The 17,692-nt window shown below is 31.1% G+C and overlaps 4 protein-coding genes across 7 annotated transcripts in view; 1 reads left to right on the forward strand and 3 right to left on the reverse strand.

The window, feature by feature from the left end:
• Positions 1 to 8,612, reverse strand: part of LOC139087683 (zinc finger protein Xfin) — a 62,938-nt gene extending 54,326 nt beyond the window's left edge. The window contains exons 1-2 of one of the 4 annotated variants that reach the window (XM_070636568.1): positions 8,231 to 8,612; positions 1,537 to 2,314 (exon numbers count right to left, since the gene is read on the reverse strand). The gene's annotated coding sequence lies outside the window, so the exon portion shown is untranslated. Of the gene's footprint in view, positions 1 to 1,536; positions 2,808 to 8,230 lie in introns of those variants that run through there. The other 3 variants (XM_070636569.1, XM_070636573.1, XM_070636574.1) reach the window with 3 other exon arrangements.
• A 1,603-nt stretch (positions 8,613 to 10,215) lies between these two features.
• Positions 10,216 to 12,941, reverse strand: LOC139087648 (dnaJ homolog subfamily A member 2-like). The gene is made up of 3 exons (XM_070636516.1): positions 12,701 to 12,941; positions 12,524 to 12,608; positions 10,216 to 12,371 (listed from the first exon to the last, which is right to left on the reverse strand). The coding sequence occupies exons 2-3, from the start codon at positions 12,593 to 12,595 to the stop codon at positions 11,235 to 11,237; spliced, it is 1,209 nt and encodes a 402-aa protein (XP_070492617.1). The 5' UTR covers positions 12,596 to 12,608; positions 12,701 to 12,941; the 3' UTR covers positions 10,216 to 11,234.
• A 143-nt stretch (positions 12,942 to 13,084) lies between these two features.
• Positions 13,085 to 14,068, reverse strand: LOC139087566 (protein TIPIN homolog). Its single transcript, XM_070636400.1, has one exon. It carries the CDS (start codon positions 13,994 to 13,996, stop codon positions 13,085 to 13,087), a length of 912 nt encoding a protein of 303 aa, XP_070492501.1. The 5' UTR covers positions 13,997 to 14,068.
• A 177-nt stretch (positions 14,069 to 14,245) lies between these two features.
• On the forward strand, positions 14,246 to 16,004 carry LOC139087613 (chromobox protein homolog 1-like). Its single transcript, XM_070636466.1, has 4 exons — positions 14,246 to 14,402; positions 14,565 to 14,699; positions 14,772 to 14,894; positions 14,955 to 16,004. The coding sequence occupies exons 2-4, from the start codon at positions 14,565 to 14,567 to the stop codon at positions 15,537 to 15,539; spliced, it is 843 nt and encodes a 280-aa protein (XP_070492567.1). The 5' UTR covers positions 14,246 to 14,402; the 3' UTR covers positions 15,540 to 16,004.
• Positions 16,005 to 17,692: the final 1,688 nt, after the last annotated feature.

A 17,692-nucleotide genomic window follows, 5' to 3' on the forward strand; every position in this document is an offset into this window, starting at 1 on the left:
AAATAATTATTGTTGTATTAATTTTATAAAGTTCTATAAAAATTCAAGATTGTTCTGCTTATTATTTTTGTTGTTGTGCATGGAATGAGTCCCATGGGATGTAGATGAATTTATTACAATTTACATTACACATGTACAAAAAAAGAATTATTTAATTTTTTTTACGTATACACAGATTTATAATATTATGACTATAAAATATGCAATTGTAAGTGTAGTTTTTAGTAGTAAGTAATGCAAAGGTTATGTTGATTATTTTCAAGGCTAAGAATCTTCTCTATTAAAGGCACTTTAATATTCATTCTGGCATCTATTTTTTGCTATTCGAAAATAATGCATTCTTTGCTATTCAGATGAATTACATTATGCTGAAGTGCAGATAGTCTGATTAAAGGATGTAAGTGCTTCTTGAATTAATCAAGGAATTGTGGAAGCTTGTTAAAGGTTTAGATTACATCAATTTAGGAAATTCATTTCATTATATTACAATCAATAAAGATTATTTCGAATTAGGGTTCGGCAAAGAAATGCAGGTCTGCATTTTCTGCATATTGGATGTGCAGGCCTGCAGTTTTGGGCTGTACCTTAAAGTTCGTCCAAAGCATTAGACTTTCATCAATTGTCTGCAAATTTGGACGAACATTACTTAGAATCTATATTCTTGAATTTCGCGGAATCATCAATATTCAAACTGATTCAATTCTTAATAACAGACAATGAACTTCAATATTTTTAACTACAAAGTGTCTCAAAACTTGATGTCGATTCTAATTTTATATGGATTCAAGTCTACTCAATATGAATTTCTCGATACAAAATCCGAATCGACTTCAAATCTCTTATTAATCTAGAAATCAAAACAACAAAGAATTTCACTTCCAATTTTGTTATCAAAACCTTTAAACTTCATCAAGTTGCCGTCATATTAATCAGTTAAAATTAAAACGTAATACTCAATTAAATTAAACGATTGTTTAATTTGCAAAGTGTTCATATCAAAGGCATGTTTATGACTTAATTTAACTGGGAAAATTTTTAAATTAATAATGAGTGTAATGACTTGTATGTAGATAGACTACCTAGTCGACATCGAGAAGAAATTGATTGACATTCAATATAAAATGTATTAAATTAACTAAATTGTCACTTATTTATAAATTACACTGTATTTAAAAAAATTGCATATTAAGCAAGAATAAGTTCATGCTCACTGGAAAGTTAACTTGACAGCAAAAATAAAGAATTCAAGTTCAAAATCTCAATCGATCACGATTTGTTTGTTACAGGATTTATTGTCTATTTGTTGATTTAGGAAATGACTCATGCATGTGTAGAAAAACAGAGTTTTGTTTATTCTGTGAAATTTGTAGATTGAAAATTCCAGTGAATTTATATTGATGCTTAAATACAATAATACAGTGTGTTCTGAGTGGCACAAAGGATCACTAAGGTTGAATGATCCTCTTTGTGTCGCTCAGGTGTTCATCGAATTTCACAACAAGAACTATAAATTATGAAAAATAACTTAATTCTTACCTTAAAAGCTGCTGCTTCACTTAGGAAATTCTCTTATTCACTACTTTAACAAATGTTCAGTTTATGTGCGCAATTCAGCTTCAATCCTTCGTATAAAATTTTCTTCCAAAAAGAATTTTTCTGTTTCAGCTCGTGTCTATGAAAAGAAATTTACACCCAGAAGAGATGAAAATCTTTTATTTTTCTTTCTTACTTTTTTTTTACTTATATTTTCATTTCACACAAAAAAGGCACAATAAACTCTCTTCGCTGATCGACCGACCAACATACACAGAAGAATATATATATTTTCCTTCTTATTCTTTTCTTTTATTTTCCGCGAAGATGAAGCAATAATTAAAACAGAGAGAGTGAGGAGAAAAACAACAAGAATCACAGAAGAGGTTTCTTCTTTCGACGGGTACTTTTGATATATAATGTATTTTTAGCATCCACGCCAAAAAAAGGAAAGAAGATTGTTTGAAATCAGAGAGTCTTTCAATGTTCGATATATGGTTCAGAATTTCCTCTTCTTCTTCTTTTCTGCCTTTTCAACAACAGCACATATATATATTTTTTTACGATCTAATTTGATCACTAATTTTTAATTTATTTTCCACTTTTTCTTTTGATTTTTCTTGTGAATCACGCAATGTTTCTTATATTTTTTGGCACTTCTTGGTAACTATTTTGTATGTTTTTTGGTTCAATTCCAGTGTTTTTTTTAGGTTATTTATAATCCATAGGTATGTTTATAGTTTTAGTTCAATGATCACTTTGATAACTTTTCACTTATTTTCTATTTGAAAACAAAAATAAAATATCCGTTAAATGTCAATACACAACAACTCGTGTTCCTCTTCAATATCAAAAACGTGGAAAATTCAGAAGTAAACTTAAGAAAAACACGAAACATGAAGTAAGAATTTAAAAAAAAAAGTCTTTAGAGACCCCCGCGAGTCGAGAGAATTAAAACAAAAGTGATAAAAAAGATGATGATTCTTTTTTTTGTGTTCAAAAAAGTCACTGTAACGAGAATCCAACTCGAGAGAGAGACACACCGAGAGTCCCGTCAAGTTGAACGAACAGTAAAGAACTGTTTGAGCAGTGCACCCAACTTCGGCTAGATGTACTCACGAAATGAAAAGAAGAAAAAAAAAATATCAAATGGTTACTAGACTCTGTTCAGTTAGCAAACTGATGATCAATTTTGTGTATTTTTTTTTTCTTTTCTGTTCTGTGAAGGAGAAGGTTTTCCAACACAATTGTAAGTCGCCCCAACTCGACATTCAAAAAGCGTTTGTCGACGACGCTCTGGGTAACATCAGACCAAAAACCGCGCGCAACTAACTTTTGCTGCTTCTATACTTCCAACTTTTTTTTGTTTTTGGTCTTTGAAATTCGTTCGTCAAATTTTCGTGTTATATTAATGCGCCTTCACGAATCGGGTGCGCTCTACGCTGAGAAAAAAAAATAAAGACCTAACAATTCACACACATGTAGTCGCTCACGAGCGATTTTTCTCACTTTCATATGTATTTGTTAACTTATTGTGTATTAACGATGATTATTAACATTCTTTTTTGTTTTAAATGAAGAAAATTTATTTAATAGTACGAACGATCGTATGTTAAATTACTCACACAAAAATGACTGCAAATGACTTCCAATACAAAACACATTTTTTTGATACTCAGTCAATTCTCTCATATGTTTTTGTTTTTGTTATAGTCATCTATAGCAATTAATTAATCCTATCATTACTATTATTTACGGAATTCAATATTGAATATCTCGGGGATTTTTCCACCATCATAATCAATCGCTGCACTCGTATAAGCACACAAAAGAATGTGAAAAAGTAAGAACGTGAAAGAGGATTAATGTGTAAATGGAAGGAATGGAGAAATAAAAAAATTTTCATTTCTGGCCTGTGTTGGTGCGAAAATGATGAGACAGCAGCAGAAGACGGTACGGGTGAAAAATGAAATTTATGAAGAATTAAAATGAAGCAAAAGAAGAGGTAGAAGAAAAGAAATGGAAGTTGACGACGCTCTGTGGAAATTTTAATTTAAAATCAGGAAGCCTTTGACATTACATTTGTGTATTACACAAGAATATATTCTTTTAATTCAACAATAGTAGCTGTGATTTATGCTAATTTAATCTTTTTTGACTGATTTATATTCAATTATTTTTGACCACAGTTTTGGATTTAAAATTTTAATTGAATTTTACTTTTAATGTTTTGAGATTTCTTTTCTTCGAACGGACTTCAATGACAAGAGGATCTTGCTTTATTTTAAATAACTTGCATTTGTGCAGTTGCACGTTTGGAAATATTTATGTAAATCTTAGAACGCAAATAAATTGAATTTTTAATCATTTTATTGTTTACATTCTTTAAATTTTTATGCACAGAGCTTTGATGGCTCCACTTGAAACCCTGGATAAAGCTCTTTTATTAACTCCAAATGGAAGCTGCCTCTATGTGGCAAAAAGACTGCCATCTGATAATATAATTTTTATAACCTCTTTGGATGCCATATGGAGACCACTTCCATTTTTTGTTAATAAATGAGCTTTAGTGGAATCTCAAAAGCTCCTTGATTTGAAAAATATTGTAAAATTACATTCAAAAATTTTCAGAAGCAAATATAAAAAGATTTGAGCTTTAAGAACATTGCTAACTAAACTCATTTAAAAGTAGAAAATTTTGATCTATTTTCATTTCCAATTTACTAGGAATTTCCTTTCAAATTTACCATTTGTGTCGCTCGGGATGGGGTTTAGTGCTAGATTAACTAATTTTGATAATATTCTGGAAGTTAAATTTTCATTTAAAGAAAACTTTCATTTTTCTTTGGGGAAAGGGGATCTAGAGCTGTACAAATCCAAGAGCTTAAATTCACAGAGTTTGTTTAAAAAGTCGGCTTAACTCCATATCGAACTCGAGTTGACTTCGAGCTTTAAAAATTCTTTTTGATGGATCTCTATTTAATAGTTTTGGACAGAGCTCGAAGTCGACTCGATTTAATATGACGTCAAATCGACTTGAGTCGACTTTTCCTTATAAAATCCGAGTCGACTTCAACTTAGTTACAAATATGTGACAGAGCCAGCAACAGAATCAGGTGGAAAGCACTTTGTTTTTCATCTAAGTTCCACATAGTAAGCATGCTACAGTAAGTAAGCAAGAATGGGTCTCAATAATAAACGTTACCAAATGTAAACTGTCCTAAGAAATATTTGATGATTAGCAATTTTTTAGCTGACACAAAACTTAAGACGATTTCAAGTTGATGACCGAATTTAAAGATGTTTCAGACATAATAATTTTTAATAGCTATGAGTCAAATAAATTTATGACTAGACTTATCTATTTCAGGTCTATTAATATTTTGCGATCATACTGAAGATCACACGTTGATATTTTTTGTGGAAAATGTATGGAGCATAACTAGCAAATTCATGAGATTGTGTATCTCAAATTTACCCTCTCAAAATTCCTCATTAATTACGTTTCTGAGTAAGATTCTGACTATTTAGGCTGTAATAATATATATAAAGCATGAACATGAATTTTGTTAACCTTAAATCACATCCATGAACAGCCAAGTACAAGACAAAATATTCAAGATCTCCTAACAAGTGTGCTAGCCCCTTAAATGGGAACACAACTTGTAAACAATTTATTTCAAACTATTTTCAGCCATAAATTCCTTTTAATTCTTATTTGACTTGCTTTGTCATCCAAGCAATTCTTAAAAATCATCGTCCAAAAGAAGCTAGTTAAGCACGACCATGCATGTAAAAATTACAATAAAAGAATAATTCTTTGATACTAATAAAAAATTAAGTTCATCCGCTGTTTGAGGATTTCTTCTTAAAAAATATCATAAAGAAGATCATTTCCTTTAAAAAAAGAATATTGTATATGAAACAATTCATGCCAATGACTGAGTGACTGACTGTGTATGTCTTTTATTTTTCTCTGTCACAAAACTCTGTCGACAAAAGAACGAACCGACAATCCAATGTGTGTAAAAAAATGAAATGAAAAAGAGATGATAACACATTCGGGGGCATTCGTCTCTTGAACTTCTGTTGAATGGCTTATGGTTCCATAATGTATCAATTTAAATAATAAAAGAACTTTAGTCGGGAGGCAAATTGTGTTGATTTTTTTTTTTCATTTTGTTGTGCAATCACACAACAAATCAACTGAGTGGAGTGACTGACGACTTCCACAGAAATAAAAAAAAAATATGTGAGCCGAACAAAGACGATAGAGTAAGTTAGTAAGTAAGTTAAATAAAGTAAATTACAGAACCGACAGAGAAAGAGGGATATTGCGACATATTTATGCCATCAAATCAAATGCTTTATATTTTCTCTGCTGCTTCAATTTTCATCATGATTATATTTGAAGGCAAGAAATATAAAAATTAATAAGAGCACAGAGCGAAGGAGAGGAATGCCTACAAATATACTTAACATCATCATCGGTATCATCTCAAATGTTGTTGGCGAGATGATAACGAAGAAAATTTTTCTGTTTAAAAAAAAAGTAAATGACTTCGTAATCGTCGGTCCCCCCCACTCCACTGAGTGTGTGTATGTGTTTATATATGCTGAAATGACTTTATGAATAGAAAGACCTTAATTCAAAAATGCCCCATTATCATCATCATCATCCTCATTCTCAATTGCGTCTCAGATGTGACATTCTTCTTTTACTTTATGAATTATGATAATATAAGATTTCTTCATCTGTTATTTTTCGAGTTTAGTGACAAAAAGCAATTTGCTGCTTTTATTTTGTCTGGCGATTGCAATCGCGTGGTGAAGGGGGTACAAACAGTGGCAAGTCAGGGGTTTTTGATGCCCTGGAAATTCAACTTAAGTATCAGGTGCCTGGAAACTCAGCTTAAGTCACTTACTTCTTGCTATGCTATTAGGTACGAACGGAGGGCTGGCGACGATGTTTCATTGGAATTACCATATCAGCATTGAAAGCAGTATTGAAATTCCAGAAGGAAAAGCCGAAAACATGTTGAGTTTTGGGACCAAGAACATCTCAGTACCTTTATTTCAAGAATGAATCCCAAGAGCATCACGGTTAAGGCTCACCGAGTGCTTTACTCACGGACAAAATGCTCTCTCTCTCAAGCTTTTCTTGACCTACGCTTCCAATCGTGATTTTGATTGTAATAAAAAACTTTTTAAACACGTGAGAACACAAAGGAACCAAATATGCACATAATTAGAGCTGTTTGTCTGAGCTCAATATGTACATTTCAAAGCTGATTTTCTTAAAAATTTCGGACGGCCTTAAAATTCTCAACAAAATGTGTCAAACGCAAGATAAAATAAATGCACTCTGTTCATCACTTTGTACAGTCAATTTTCTTACTAGTATTCTGTTCTGTTCTATAAATGTATGTATGTGCTCTCTGTGTTTGCCATCACCGCGCGTTATCAGTTTGGAATATACTCAGCTTTTCGAAAAAAAAAAATGCGATAAAACAACCTTTTTTTTCTCTGAATAATATTAATACATAATATTGAAATGACTGTACATCATACCAGAACCACATACAATTGTATAAGAAATATACACCAGCATATCGCATGATGTTGATGATGATGTTTCTAAATAAATTGTTTTAAATGAATTGGTCCCCCGTATTGTGCTGTATTGAGTGAGTGCTACTCTATATTATAAAGTTAGTGTATACACTTGTGCAGCATGTTACTTATTTGTTCCTATCACTGTGTTTTTAACTAATTTCTTATTATTCACATTTTTTGTGACATTTTCTAAATTTCGCTTAAAATTTTAAGGCAATGTTAATGACCTGTCTAAATTGGGCTTTAGGGCTGATTTCTGTTTAATCTTGTCTTGTTCTGACGGAGTCTGCATAAAAGTCGAATATTTACGAAATCATAATCTGCATAGAAATCTAAGACATATCCACGTAAGAACAGGATTGTATTTTAAATAGAGTAGTTTAGACATTAAGCATAATCTAATTCTTTAATTTAGTTTACCTCCTGATAAAATGAGTATGTAAGCTTTCATCTAGTTCGTATTGTGCTCGGAATTATTTGAGAAGTTCAGACAAGACGATGTAAAATTTGTTAGAATCCAAACTAATAACAATAAGGCCATGTCGCAGCATAGACATTATCTTAGACTGAATCTAGTCATATCTTTGTCTGAGATATTATCTGGCGTAAGGTTTCCTGGTTTTTTAGAGGGGATAAGAAATCGAGGGCGGATAATGAATTCTTGGACGAAGACTGTTTTACAGAAACAGTACAGTACTTGGTATTGGCAATTGGCACAAGGCAATCAGTTTAAAACATAAACTGAGAGAGGCCATGGATCACAGTTGATCAGCACGACCAGTTAAGTATGCAAATAAGGAAGGTTTCCTGATAGCGAGACTGATACTATGTTTAACCTGACGCTGACCCAGAAACTAATACTTTTTTTTTTCAATTCATACTTCACGAATGTTTTTCTAACCTATGTGTATGGCGTAATTGAAGATGATTCATTAAAAAAATTCACACTGTTCATGACTAAAACCGATAAGGCAATAAGTTCTTATCAAATTTATAAACTTTCTTCTAAACTTTCCACCTTTTTATTTGCATATTGAAAAGATTTTAATCTTTATTCCGCAGTTCCTATATGTATACTCACATCAATGCACATCTGCAATAATAATTTTTCTCCATTTCTCAAAAAAAAAAATAAATAATCCACACTAATACACAAAAGAGAATTTCACATTGTAATTTTAAACTCGAAAAAGACGAAAGGCACTTTAAAATTGGCACTAAAATGCTCACTATATTATTTCAATCTACTTGAAAGGTTTTCCAACAAAATACAACTCGCGAATACAGCAGAAGACCAAAATGATCAAGAAAATGAAAATGTAGAAGAAAAAAGACTTGCTTTATGTAGGAATGAAAAAAATTTATTACATCAAATTGGAACAAGATCACTCGCGCTTAGAATATCGCAAAATAGTCAACATGTAAACACATAAAAAGAAATGAATTTTTTTTAAAAAGAAAAAAATATGCACTTTGTGGCCGTATGGATCTCTCAAATGTGACTGACTGAATGGAAACAAATGAAGATTAAAAGAGTTTTGTTGTGCTGTGAATGTGATGATGATTATGATGGTGATGATGTTCTTCACACACGAACTTTATTCTTGCTTCCATTAAGGGTCATTTGTTTAAATGTATAACGAATCAATGCGTCACTGCTGCTTTTTTTTCATTTTTGAAACGTCAAACATTTAAATCATCTCTTGTGGTTTGTGACTTTGTGTTTTATCAACTGCTTTTTAAATGACAACATGAATTACTAGGAATGTTCTGTGCACATTGACTGATTAATATAAAAATTCCATTTGTTGGTGAACTTTTGAAGGTTTTTCCTGATTTCTTGCTTTGAGAAAAATTGAAAAATAAATTGGCATCTTGTCATGTTTATTAAAATAATATTGCAGTCTGGCTTCCTATCAACAGTTTGATGCTTATTTGAAGATTTATTCATTTAGGTGTAGAATGGAATGCATTAGCCATCACTCATTTATCACTCGTCCCTTCGTTTTAGGAATTTATCAGTTCAACTAAACTTTAAGCTCTATGCTTATGTATCGAATTTTTGTAGAACACTACTGTCCTTATCGTATGCTATATATGCACATTCAACCCTTTTGAAGGGTTAAACCATAGTCCACAGTCCATAGAAATGAATATACTTCGAATAGTCTACTCGGAATATGTATTGTTTCCATGAATGTTTCGACCAAACTTACAAATGATCACCTTACAATGTTTATCAATCTATTAAGGATCAATAATATAATTTTCAAAAAAATTCAGGTTTCTCGTTTCGATCTTCAAATGATATAGCATAAGGGTTTTTAAGATCCGATTCTATTAATTTTCAATTCATTGGGTGATCTTGTAGAATTAGTTTCTATTTTTCGTGTTTCACTACAAGTTCCTGACAAGTTTTCTAATCCAATGTAACCCAGAACTCCAATTTAAGTTTGATTTCAGACATTAAGCAGTCGAAGTGTCTAATCGTCTGTAAAAGCTCAAATTTTGAAACAATAGGATTCGGAATAAATAAGCAAATAAGGATTCGAATCAACGACCTTTGAGTTATTACATCAAAACTGAACCAAATACATTGCTGATTACTCCACAAAGCAACTTTGTATTGTATTGTATTACGAGGTATTTCAATCTCAGTAAAAGCAGTTTTCAATCTCTTTAAAAATGCTTTGATATTCTTTTTTCGTCGGATTACAGTATACAGTTTGAGATTAATTTGCTTCATTGGTTGCATACTCTAAAACTTACACCAATTTTCTCTATTATGTGTTACCTATAACTAGTTATATGCAGCTAACTCATGATTTTTGAGGTTAAAATGATTTGATTCCAATAAAGTTCAATTCTTTCCTAGGAACCTGATTCATCGTAGAATGCTGTTTTGAAAAGGAGATAAATCACAAAAAGTTCATCCACAAATATAATACAATCCTAACAAACTAATCATCTGATTAAATTTATTTCATATTTTTCATAATAACAAGTGGTTTTGTTATAGACGATGACATCAGCTGAAAATTGCCTGATAAGTATAAGAAGAATAAGTTTTGGTTTACGAATTGATTCTTTTATTAATTCTTTGCCATTTTTATTGAATTCATTATCTATTTTACGTGTGTTTGTTTTGCGGGTATTCAAAGGATTTTTTTCACTTTTCCAAAACTAATAAAAAATAAAATTAAGGAACAAATGAGTTGGAAATTACAATATTTATCTGCTTTGCTAAATAGGAGATTAATTAATAATTATTAATTATACTGAATTTTCATATAATTTAATCTTGGTTTTTCTTCATCATTCAATGCTAAATCACAACGATAGTCATTAATTATTCAGTTCTACTTAATGTTAAGTTCCTTTCTCCATTCTCAAAGTTTTATTTTTTTCGTACGAAACATGTTTTATTATTAATTATTTCAATTTATTTGTTAAATATCAAAGCGAGCTTGTTGTCAAATTTTTTAAATAAATCTATTCTTTGATCAGGACTTGAGCGTTCAATGATGCTTCTATCATCAACAGTCATTTTAAGCTTCGAAATTGCGCATGTTATCACAAAAACAGTCAGCATATCACTTTTTTTGTGGTTTAATCAACGATTTTTTTATGAAAAAAATATTTATGGAAATTCCCATAAAATCACACTGGTTCTAGTTTATAAGTTAATTTGACTGTTATGTAATGTAATACTAATCAAGATTAGAAGCATCATTGAGCATCAACATCCAAAAAGGATTTTAAATCCTTAATCCGGATATTTTTCACATTATTTTATTAAAATTATGCATGAAACTATATTACTTTATTGATTTTTTATCTACGGTGCTTGAGTTATTAATTATGAATGACTTTGCAAAAAAAAAAAATATTTATAGACGTTCGGATTATATAAAAAAAGATCAGCATCTTCAGACACAAAAAAATTAAATTTATTTTTTTTTTTATAATTTGTGAAACCTAAAAAAAAGAAATCAAAACATACGAATCTCCATTCACCATCAATAAACAGAATTACTTTATCTGTTATTATAAGGGGATAATCCACAAATAATTACATACATAATTTATGAGGCTCGGCATTGAACTCCACCTGGATGGCCACCTTCTTCATCTTCAGAATCGGAATTATAAGCTGCTGAATGTTTCTTGCGTCTAGATTGATCATTTGGATCGTAATCAGACATGCTCACTTCTTCTACGTGCTCTCCAGTTGGCATAACAAATGCAGGCCTTGGTGGCAAGCATTTCTCTAATTGTGGAATCAAATCAACGTCCATTTTTTCGGGGAATTCGACAGTAAAATTGATGAACAAGTTTCCTTTTTCGAATGGATTCTTGTAGAGCGGCATACCTTCATGAGCAACACACTTAATGTCACCATTTTTCATCACATTTCCAGGTGGATTTTTTACATGAAGATCACGTCCATCTAAATGTTTGATCAACAAATCAAATCCGCATAATGCTTGCGTTATGGAAATTGTCTGTTGTAAAATCAAGTCATTTCCTTCACGTTTGAATGTTTCGTGATCGCGTTCCTTCAGCACAACAATGACATCACCTTGAACTGTATCAGGCAAGTGATGTCCTTCACCGCGAAATAGAATTTTTTGTGCATGTTTCATGCCCTTATCAATATGAATGATTACTTCCTTTTTCTCTTCAATTGTTTTAGATCCTTTACACATGTCACAGCGATCTTTTTTGTCTATAAACTCTCCAGTTCCAGCACAATCATTACATTTTGATGCAATTTGTTGTGTCATGAATCCCATTTGATGAATAATGATTTTTGTGCCAGTTCCACGACATTCTTTACATTTCTTGACGTTTTTACCACCTTGACCATTGCACTTTGTACAGCCAATGATTCGATTGATTTTGCGTGGAATTTCGCGTCCTCCAACATAAAGATCTTCTAATGTCACAAGTTCCTGCATGACAATTGGCTCGCATTGTTGGGGACCTGATGATCGTCCACCACCGCCGCCGCCAAAGAATGATCCGAAAATGTGACTAAACATGTCATTTGTATCGGCTCCACCTTCCTGAAGTCCTTTAACGCCATAACGATCATACGTTTTACGTTTCTCTGGATCCGATAGAATCTCATAAGCATAAGTGATTTCCTTAAACTTTTCAGCTTCATCTGGATTTGGATTTTTGTCCGGATGATATTTCATAGCAAGTTTACGATAGCTCTAAAAAGGACAAATTAGAAAGTATAATTTTATTATTATTACGACCTTGATTTCATTGGATTTTTATGAAGATTTTTCCATTTTCTTTATTCTTTTTAGCACATGTTCCAATTAATTTTGTGGTTCTCAGACAATGTCTGACTCATACTTACTTTCTTAATCTCAGCATCCGTAGCATTTCTATTTACATTCATCAACTCATATAGTTTGTTATCCGCATCCATTTTGAGAGAAAAACTGTCGAATTATTACGAAATAGGAAAATTTAAATTTTTTTTCTCTTTGTACTTTTTTCAACTTTTAGAAAATTCACCGAAAAAAATGCTTACCTTTATTGTTGGAGGATACTAATAAGTTTAATTAATTTGATAAGTCCTAAAACACTGTTTCTAACTGATTTACAATGACTTAAAGCACGTTTTCTAGCTTAATTATTTAATTATAATATATTTTGCTTGTAGTATTGAGACCTTATCAATAATGACCTCAATCAAACAACTTTTTTTAGTGATTTAAAATTTTCTAAGCTGTTTGCGATTACTGTTTAGTCACTGGTAATGATATGTAATACTTTATTTTGTTAATTATCTTTATGTCTTTTTGATATAACAACAGTTTGCAAATTTTAGCATAAAAGTTTCTGCACGGATCTGAAAGATGCAAAAAAAGACGCAAACTTTTAAATAGTAGCCGGTTAAAACCGTTAAATTTATTTAACAAAAATCATCATCTATTTCTATATTAATTGTTGGCTGTGATTGTTCCTTTAATTTCAGCTCTTCAGCCTCCTTCAGTCTTTTCTCTTCCATTTCCTTCATTTTTGCTGCTCGAATAGCCATTGCTCTCTTACGATTCTCTTCAATTCTTGCCTTTTGCTCATCTGTAAGCTGTGGTTTTGTTTGTGTAAACTCTACTTGTGATGGCTGTGAGAACAGTGGTGTTTCTGGTTCCTGTGTCATTGGTTTGTTGTGAATTTGAGTAGATGTTGATACTGATGACATATTTAATTGACTAACAGATGCATCATTATTGGATCTGTGAGTTGTACTTGTTAATGCAATTTGTTGATTCAGCATATCCTCAAATTCATCGACAGGCAACTCATGTGCTAAAGTATCTTCCATTCTATCATCTTCAACATCTGAAAGCACTTGATTTTCATCTTCCTGCGTTAACTGCCCTAATCTGTATCTTGACATATGAGTTGCTATTTCCTTCTTTCTTCCTAGCATTTCAATTTTTGCAAGTGAATCATCAAAATGATATTTGGGAAACATTCGATGTGACCAATGCTCCAATCTCTTCATGACTTCATTCAAATCATCCTTTTCATATCCTTTGCCTTTTAATTTAATATTTTTGAAGAAGTCATCTATTGCTATTATGCCTCTCGGACCTTTCAATCGCTCAGCATTAAGTGTCACTAACTTTCTTTTCGCTTTTTTGATTTTAATTGCTGGATCTACTTCCTGCCTTCCTTCATTGTCACTTCCAGCATTTTTATTGTCACTCTCTTGCCCATTCTCATTATTTTGATTATCTCTGTCAATGTCATCATCGTCATCGTCTCCATATCGTGCATCATCATCATCATTAAAATCTTTAAATAAATCTATAGAACTCATTTTACAATCACTTTTAACTTAATTTAGCTAATTTATTATTTTTGGAGGGAAAACTGGAATCCGTTATTTCAATAACACGCTAAACTTTTTGAAAACATTGTTTTGCATCATTTTGTAAAAATTTCTGCATCTTTCGACCAAATTATTCGACAAAGTTTGTAAAAATCCTTCTTAAACTATTTAATGAATTACACTATAAAATAGTCATTTGTTAATAATATTATTATTACTGTTTAATTAATTAGTCAATTAGCTTGATCATTGTAAAATAAGCTATTAAAAATACTGAATAATTTCTAGTGATAGCAACGAATTTTAAAATTTCAAAAGCTTGCTTTTCCGTATTCTGCATATTTTTTGGCCGAGTATAAAAGAACACATTAATTTTATAAATAATTAAGAAATCGTAAGTATTTAGTGATTTAAAAACAGTATCAATAGCTATAATCTATAGCCAAGTGTCCATAAACTATGCTGTAGATCATTGCAATATCATTAACTGTTTAATTCTAAGAAATTTTCCAATAATTTTTTCTGACGCTTTAAAAATATTTTTTCACAATTTCAGATGCCTAAAAATCATAAGGATAGCGATTCTGATTCAGATAAATCAAAAAATAATGATTCTGGAAGTGGAAGTGATGGGGAAGAAGAGGAATATGTAGTTGAAAAAGTTGTAGATAAGAGAACTAAGAATGGAAAGGTAAATTAAAGAATTTTCAAGTAGCTAAAAGGCGCTCAATAACAACAACTATTTATGTACTCATTTGTTTAGATTGAATATTTTCTTAAATGGAAAGGATATGATGATACTCAAAATACATGGGAACCAAAGGAGAATTTGGAATGTGATGAGCTAATCAGAGAATTTGAAGAAATGCGTAAAAAGAGTGAAGAGGTAAGAACTTAATTAATTTAACCCGAAATCCGTGATATCTAATAGGAACTTTATTTGCAGGCCAAAAAAGCAAAAACAAAGAAACGACGCATTAGTAACAGTTCCAATGAAGACTCCACTACCAGCTCAACAAAAAAGCATGATGAGAAAAAATCTCGTAAAACAGAATCCGAAAGTCGCGATGAAAAGGTAAAAGAATCAACAAAAGAAAAGGAAAAGCCAGAGCGAGAAAAAGAAAAGGAGAAGGAAAAGCCGGAGCGAGAAAAGCCCAAAAAACCAGGCAGTAAAGATCATTCGAGTAAGAAGGAATCAAATCATAATGTCTCAACAAAACACTCGGACGAAGAGAATGAAAAGTCAACGTCCAAGGAAAAAGTTAAAGAGAAGGAGAAGGAGAAGGAAAAGGACAAAAAAAGTAGTAATGATGATAAAGACAAGGAGAAGGATAAAGCTTCTCCATTTGATAGTGGTCTCGAGCCGGAAAAAATTATCGGAGCTACAGATGTTAATGGTGAGCTTGCATTCCTTGTTCAATGGAAAAATAGCAACAAAGCTATGCTTATTCCTTCAAAACTCGCCCGACAACATTGTCCACAACTGGTGATTGATTTCTATGAACAACGGCTGACATGGCACACTGACTAAATTTAACAAAAAACTATAAGCTGATTATCATAACAAAAAATGAAAATTTTTGAGACATTATCATTGATTTCCTGTTTTGTTCTTTCCTTTTTTATTTAACGACGTTCCGATACAGTTAAATCTAAAAAAAAAAAACTTTTATTTCATTTCATGAAAAAGAAATCAAAATGTTTTAATGTCAAAGAATTTTCAACCAAAAGAAAAGAGAGAAAAACAGGAACATGATATATGTTAATTAATTAATTAACTTTATTATCATATGATGTAGTAGATAATGTTAAGTACCTTTTAAAACAAATTTCTCCCTAAACAAAACATTTTCTCCCATCAAATCAGCTACTCTAATTTTTGAACGATAATATTGATTATATTTAGACTTAGTCATCACGCATATTTTTCTGTCTGCTAAATTAATTAAATTCATATTTTTTTTTTGTTTCCCGATAAGTGACAAAATTCAGATTTTTTTTCTTCTGTGTTAAAATTATCACAAACTTATAATTATTAAGTGTCTTTATATTTTACTTAAGTTTATATGAGAAAAAAATATAAAAAAAAGAAAACTGATGAAAATAAATCCTTTAATGATGATTCGTAATTCATTTAAATAAATCTTTAAAATTAATTTTAGAACAAGAGCGATGAGATGTGAAGAATTGAGAGATACAAATTTGTCGGATGATTAAAAGAATCTATTTCATGTTTTAATCATTTTCAGTATGACACGCAATAATGTGTTGAAATACAGTTCCTCAGAAGATCAAAATAATTCAAACGTCAATCTTTTCGCAAAAAAAATTATGAAAATCATGCATTAGCAAAGTGAAGATATTTGGCAATAATAACTTTGTTTAATGCTGTGGATGGTTGTGCGCGTGCGACAATATCGGTTTGATCTGTTGCTTAACACACTTAAAGTCTGTACATATCTTTTGTGATTTATGATCTTCAGCAATTATTCTTTAGTTAATTCTATTGGTAATTTTCAAAATAAATGATGTGTTGATTTCTTAGAACACCGTTGCGAGATCTTCATATTCCTACAATTCGGAACCGTTCATTAATTCAGTGTTGTCTAAACATTTTTGTGCCATGACACATTTTGGTGGCAAGCAACAACAGAAACCGATTGCGACATGTGACAATAATGTTCCGCGACACAGTTTGAACAACACTGTATTATTTAAAGCTCATGTATCAATTCTTTTATACGCAACATATCATATTATTCTCAACATTTAAAGCATATCAGCAACAGTTCTATCAACATATAAGAAAACATAATAATTTTTTTCCCGAACAACACAACGTGTTTGCTAGGTCACTGCTACGTTGTCGACTTAATAATGGAAAGGCACAAAGTTGCCCTGGATGTCATATTTAGACTGGCTGATTTAGACCCATATTTATGGCGAAAATTCAGTTTGCCTTATTGTGCCACTCGGGCTTAATATTGCGCACTCAAAGGTTCATAATGCAAAAAGAGAAGGTTCAATATAACGTACATTGATTTGCATATCTTAGCAAGTTGAAAGAAACAGAAATAAATTTATTAATTAATCATTTATTTGATATCAATAAGAATGAATCTAAAGCTTGTTTGTTTCTATTTCTAAATTTTTAAATGTAAAGATGTTTATCGTGATCGATTCTACAAATTACTACAAAACGTTTTCCGCATTGCATGTTGTACATGTCTTCATTCAACTGATTTATTCATGACCAGAACTTCAACTAGTAATTAAATTGTTCCAAACCAAAGTTTATATGTTTATTAATGTATCGATAATATCAGGTGCGAAGAACAGTTGTGCATGAATAAGTTGATTCTTTTTTATTGTTAAGCAAATTGAAATGAATTTTTGCTGAATCAGTTTAGCATTTTTTGTAATGAATACCAAATTTTAATTGCTTTTAATCATAAATATAAATCAGAACTGCGTCTTTACTTAATGAGTATAGGCATTAGTGGTCAATAATGAAAGACAATGCCCAACATTTAAATGATTGATATTTCAGGACGTGAATAATATAAAGTATAAAGCTATAGACGAATGTCAAACTGCAAAAAAATACATTCGAAATCATGAAGTTCAGTAAGATGAGAGCACTTCCAAATTGAACATCAAGAGCTCTTACATGCATGACAATAA

Source organism: Chironomus tepperi, unplaced genomic scaffold (genome assembly GCF_022539635.2).
Source record: "Chironomus tepperi strain 1889 unplaced genomic scaffold, CSIRO-AGI_Ctep_v1 contig_128, whole genome shotgun sequence".
NCBI classification, from domain to species: domain Eukaryota; kingdom Metazoa; phylum Arthropoda; class Insecta; order Diptera; family Chironomidae; genus Chironomus; species Chironomus tepperi.